At 32.3% G+C, this 6,114-nt stretch overlaps 1 protein-coding gene across 1 annotated transcript; it reads right to left on the bottom strand.

Moving 5' to 3' along the window:
• Window positions 1–985: 985 nt before the first annotated feature.
• LOC132739244 (uncharacterized) lies at window positions 986–3,314 on the bottom strand. The gene has a single exon (XM_060726906.1). It carries the CDS (start codon window positions 3,143–3,145, stop codon window positions 2,078–2,080), a length of 1,068 nt encoding a protein of 355 aa, XP_060582889.1. The 5' UTR covers window positions 3,146–3,314; the 3' UTR covers window positions 986–2,077.
• Between the last annotated feature and the right edge of the window lie 2,800 nt (window positions 3,315–6,114).

The following is a 6,114-nucleotide window of genomic DNA, read 5'->3' as shown; positions in this document are numbered from 1 at the left end:
ATATATATATATATATATATATATAAAAAGTGTTTTCTGCTGAAGTCATTAACAACATACTGCATAAAATTTTACATATTTATTCAAGCCTCGGATCTAGAATGTGACAATCCAAGAAGGCTAAATCCAAGTTGGCTGCCATCTTATGATTTTCAGAATGTTATAGTGTTTCAGTTGTTGTCCTCATTACAGAACAGCATGAAATATATTGTTTTACATTTTAATTTTTATTCAAGTCTCGAATATAGGTTTTGCGAATCCAACATAGCCACAAAAATCCAAGAGGGCCACCATAGTTGTTTTAGATTATTTAAGTCGTTCACCTGTAATCATTTCCGATCATTATGAAATAAGTTTCATTTTTTTTCATTTTGAACCATGCTCATAATTAATCTGTCTTAAAAACAACTTCATTTTAGAACACAATTACAGAAACCGAAATAGGGATTAAACCATCTCATAATTTTAATACTTCACGCCGTTTTCGAAATTTCAAGGGCAAGGAACTTGTAATCAAACTAATCAGTGCCTTATTCCACTGATTAAATATGCAGCCGACCTATTAGGTCAATGTGCAAAAGTTAAAATAATGGTAAAATATCTTTTACGTATTCTGACCAACAGCTATGCACTTTTTCCTGAAATATTAATAAAAGTTGGTTTGGAATTTGTATTTCGTTAAGAATAAGTCGAAAACGTAACCCGTAAACTACCTATGCTAGTTAATGTTCTGATTCAAACGTTACCAGCTTTAATATTTTTTTTTTGGATATAGGGGTGGTAAATTCAGAAAAAAAATTTTTAAAATGATATTTTAAAACATTTACTCAGGTTGTTCATACTGAATTAAGTAAACCCAAATGTTTTTTTTGGTTTATAACTAAAAACCCCACAGTAAAGAGCAAGTAAAATGAAGTCATTTTGTCAATAGTAACACCTTTTTATCTAGCACTGAATGATGGTAAAGTTGAAGTCAATTTTTTTATTATTTTTATTATTATTCCAAAAGTTGTTTACGGAAACTATCAAAACGAAAGAAAAACAAAACTGAACAAATGGGATGCCACATTGATTTTCTACAAACATCAAGAATTCTCAAAAAATAAGCTTAGGTAAGAATAGTTGTTTTTTTTTTTTTTTTGATTTTTTATATAATAAATATTTATTTATTATTTTCTTCTATTTACACTTTTTTTATTTGCTTTTTTGTTTTGTTTTGAAATCCAAAATACTGAGATTAACACGCGACCGTTTGTTATAACGGGAAATATATTCATACGCTAATGAAAGATTTTATCTTGCATTTAAACTGTTATGAACTATACAGGATGAAAATAACAAGATATAAAAGTGGCTACTTGAACGCATCCCCGAAATTCGCAGTTTTCAAAATAGAACAGAACAGAATACATTTTATTACACGTAACGTGTACAGTTTATAGTGTAGCAATGGCAACACATATAAAAAGTATAATATTGAACGATACATATATATTCAAAAAAGAATGAAATTTTGTATGTACTTCTATAACATAATAATGATGAACTGATTTTTTATTAAAAAACCACATGTACGTTTAAGAATAAAACGTGTAATGGCATGTTAAAGAACAAAATAAATCACATGTATTTGCATTATGCGATTCAATATGTGTTATATTTGATAAAATCAGTTTTTCATGGTGCAAGAATCACGCACATTAACAAGAACTATCGGAAGGACAACAAAAAGTAACTGACTGTTCTAAGCTAATCACTCTTTTTTTGCATGTCCCATGTACATAGTACATTTTGGCGGCCAACTTGGAATTTGGCGGATTACTTTGAAATTAAAGATATTGATCCCAGGCTGAAATAAATACTATTTCCTGTCACCATGGCAAGTTTCATGTTTTTCATGTTTTTTCACAGAAGGTACAAATTTTATTTCTGATTTCTTGGACTATTATTGAAATCTTGATGTTTGAAATACACAAAATTGGGTTATCAGTTAATTCCATTTCATTTTGTAGGCTTTGGTTCAATGTTGGTGAACTTGTTTACCTGATTGTGAATTATATTTAACATTTTCCACTGGTTATATATGTCTCAACTTTTTTCTTTTTATTCGTCCAGATTTAAAGTCATATTTATAAAGATTAGTATCAATGCCTCTCAGATACGCTGCATTTCCACCGAATCCTCCATGAGAAATGAGCAAAATATCACATATTGAGAGAGTTAGTTGTTCAATGACAGCATCTTTCAATCCTTCACATGCTTGTCTTTTCAGATTTTTGTCTAATATATCAATATGTTGAACAGACAAATTTGTTTTAATACTGTTATCAAATTTTCTGTAAAATTCATTTCGAATATAATCTGAATCCGACGCTAAATAGAGAACATATTTATTTGGATCAGCAAAGTTTTGCATAAAATTAAATATTACTGTTTCATTTGGTTTTATTTCAAATTGTTTATCATTTGGTATTGTTGGATTTTTACCCATTCGTATATGGCTGCAAACAAGAGATTTCCCTTGTACGTGATACCTATGAAAATGTTCGAAATAGTCTAAAATATACTTTGTTGGCTGGAAAAGTGTAAGCAATATTAACGAAAATATGCTTACTGTGGGTTTTTCTGAGAGCCATGAATGGTGATCTTTGATTTCTTTCCTTCCTTGCAAGTATTTGATCCAATTTGAATTAATTTTTAGAAAAATTACCTGGCTTTGCCATTCCAATTCAAAATCAACTTGTTTAGTGGGTCTTTTATATGTGGGTTGATTCATAACATCGATCAATTTTGTCTCATTTTCACTGATTGTATTAACAAAGTTTCGGCAAATAGACCAGTTATACAAATGCTGTTTAAACACCTTTTCGATTCTACAAGGTGTTTCAAAGTTTATTACAAATGCTCGCGAAGTAGCAACTGCTAATAAAAAGGCCGAAACAATCCCCTTTTGTCTATCTCCTAAACCTCCACAAGATCTCGAGTAGTCACACACATACACTAGAAACTTATGATGGTGACAGTCGCTTTCCCGTTCAACACTTATATTGGTTAAACGTATTGTCCTCAATATATCTGAATAATCCAGTCGTAATTCTCCATTAATTCTTGGTATTACACTACCTTGATTCCGGAAGCCTGACATAATGTTAAACAGTGACGCGTTTCCAACTGGTGTTGATCTTATGCTGGTGAAAGTATCAATTGCAGAAATTGGAATTTTGATATGTTTGTTGAAATACAATATCACGAATCCATTCAGTAAAACTGAAGCCTGAAATATGAAATATACAATTTAAAAAGAAAAACGTGTCAATCTGAAGTCTAGCTTTCTGAAACAGCATATTTGTCGCTTCGAAATATTAAAATGTCACCATTATACTGGCTTCGGTATAAACTAAAACATGCTTAAAACGATGCCTGTTGCCCAATCGTGTACGTTCCATACTAACATTATAATTTAATTGCTGTGAAAGTGTAAGGATTATTTTATGGTTACAGTTCCACGACTAGTAAATGATATTAAGTTGGTATGGAACGTTATATCTAAAATGAAACAAAAATATTTTTTTTTTCGAAAAACTATTGAGTAATAAATCATATACAAAATATATATAAATGTTCCTTGTCGATAGTTAAAATGAGGTCAGATTAGTCCATAATAAAGTAAACAAAAGCGTCGTAGTATTATGTATGGTAATTTATGTCATAACTTATAAATGTATGTCATTGATAAAGTAGCAATACGTTATATGTTTCAACCACAATAACGCTAGTTCGCATTTTTTGTCAAGGCATGTTGTGCATGTGTTATATTTGTCTGTCAAATTATTTTAGTGCATCTCTATTGCACGAGAGTCAGAATCACAGCAAAATGCGAAACATGTTTAATAATTGACACGTTTAGATTATAAATTTACGGTTTACACCAGAAAAATCATATATTTGAGCGTCATGTAAACGTTCGAAAAATGAACATGTACCACACCTAAGTATATGTAGGATTTTATTGCCTAAAATCAAAATATTATTAATGGCACGTTACTCTCTGTAGTTTAATAAAATGCCTTTATATGTTTTGCTATAAGTGCTGTTGAACTAATATATCAATAATTATGTAAATCATTGAAAGATAGGCACATCTTTTCAATAATGTTGCAAACTATTTACAGTCACAAACGTAAAGATATGGGTATTTCAGAGTAATTGTGGCGTAAATGAAAAAAGTAAAACGTTAACAAAAGTCCCAAGCAGCTGTCTTCCAATATATATGTAGTTAAAAAGTTCCTAGACATGCGCTTTTTCTCATATCGGTATTGATTGTGACAAAAATAAAGGAAGAAATAAGCCATTTAAAATGTTAACAACATTTGAAGTATCTAAACAAATATATACACTACTTAATTTTATACAAGCATGCTGTGTAGCACCGGGCAGTTATGAACGTTCTGAAAGTTCATCGGAGCTAAAATATAAGCTGAATACACACAAGTCTGTGCCACTTTTGCATTCTGATATTGACAATGCCCTCAAGGACTTCTGAAGGATATGCACACAAAAGAACATAGTTAAATAGATAAAACGGAATCCCTTAGTTTGTTTTGATGATGCGCACTTATTTTATACTACTTAAACTTTGCTTAGCGCTAAGTTTTCTGCATAGCATCGTGCATTCTACATCATTTAATGTTTACATTGTATGTCTTGTAGTAATGTATTGACAGTGTACCCTGTGTACCCATAACCTTGAATGATGGTATGGACAATACAGAGCCTGGGCAAGTTTCCAACGACATGGATGTGTGTGTGTGTGCGTGTGTGTGTGTGTGTGTGTGTGTGTGTGTGCGTGTGCGTGTGCGTGTGTCTGTCTGTCAAACCATACGTACATGTTTGCATGGATGTTGTCTATGATCGAGATACAATGAATACGGATCCCGTTGTCTATAGACCAATGCCGGCTCCGATATGATTGGGCAATGGACCATGTTAGCAGGAGCAAAATGTACTGGCGGCCTGTTTTTTTCATTGACGTTTCAAGGTACTGCCTGGACAAAACAGATAGGCACGAGAAAGTATGCCGAAGGTCAGGGGAACGGTATCATGCAGGAAACATTGCGATACCCGACTGTTATTACGGCGGATCAATGATGGTCTGGATAGAATCAGCTGAGATGATTGTACTGACCTCATTGTACTCCACTGCGGCACACTGACTGATACCTTGATGAGATCCTCAACACCCAGGTAAGGTTGTATGCTGGTGCAATTGGTCATATGTTCATTTTAACCGATGATAATGCCCACCACCATACAGCCAATGCCGCCTAAAAGTACTTGGACAGACAGGTTATTACTCGTTTGGACCGGTCGACCCGATCCCCGGATCTTATTTCCAATGTAAATGTTTGGAATGAGCTACAGGTCCGTCAAGTCCAGTCAAAAAGCACCCAGGACCTTGAAAAAATATAACAACTGGTAACACATTCTTAAATGATGTTTGTAAATGACTGTGTCATTTCAGAAATAAATCTAATATTTGACATACGTCCCAAGATAGGTACACAATTACTCCTGTACTTAGCAAATTTTAGGTAGTACATCTCCTTCTCACTCTCCCGCCGCTTCACTTGTCAACAGCCGAGTAACATATTTAATTTATAATAATCTTTATATCATTAAATATTATTGACGGAAACCTAATTATATGAATACTACGAAAGCCGTTAATCTAAAATTAACGTTATTTTATCCGCATACCAACGTTCGAGATTTTATTTTATCCTCTGCGATTTTCTCTTTATAATTGCGAATATGTTCAGGTCATTAAAACTGTTAGCAATACATATTTGTTTATAATTTATATAAATGTTTCATAGAATTGTGTGAATATGTCGATGTTTGAACGTCTATACTTTCAAAAAAAGCTCTATCAATCAAACAATGCAACAGTGGATTTATTACCCTACGAACAATTAAAATTTAAACGAACGTCAATATTTCGAGACATTGTCCCATTTCGGAAAGTTTTGGCTATGATCGATTACTATTTTTGTCGTGTCAAATAAATTTAAAGAAACACTTATAGTAATATATTAAGTGTTTCTTTGATATAAT

Source organism: Ruditapes philippinarum, unplaced genomic scaffold, assembly GCF_026571515.1.
Source record: "Ruditapes philippinarum isolate M1 unplaced genomic scaffold, ASM2657151v2 ctg15660_1_1_1_1, whole genome shotgun sequence".
In the NCBI taxonomy this organism is placed as follows: Eukaryota; Metazoa; Mollusca; class Bivalvia; order Venerida; family Veneridae; genus Ruditapes; species Ruditapes philippinarum.
The sequence above is the reverse complement of the archived record's forward strand: the minus strand, read 5'-3'. Positions and strand labels throughout refer to the sequence as shown.

Coding starts and splice junctions, on each gene's coding strand:
- LOC132739244 (XM_060726906.1), bottom strand. CDS start 3,145: ATGTCAGGCTTCCGGAATCAAGGTAGTGTAATACCAAGAATTAATGGA.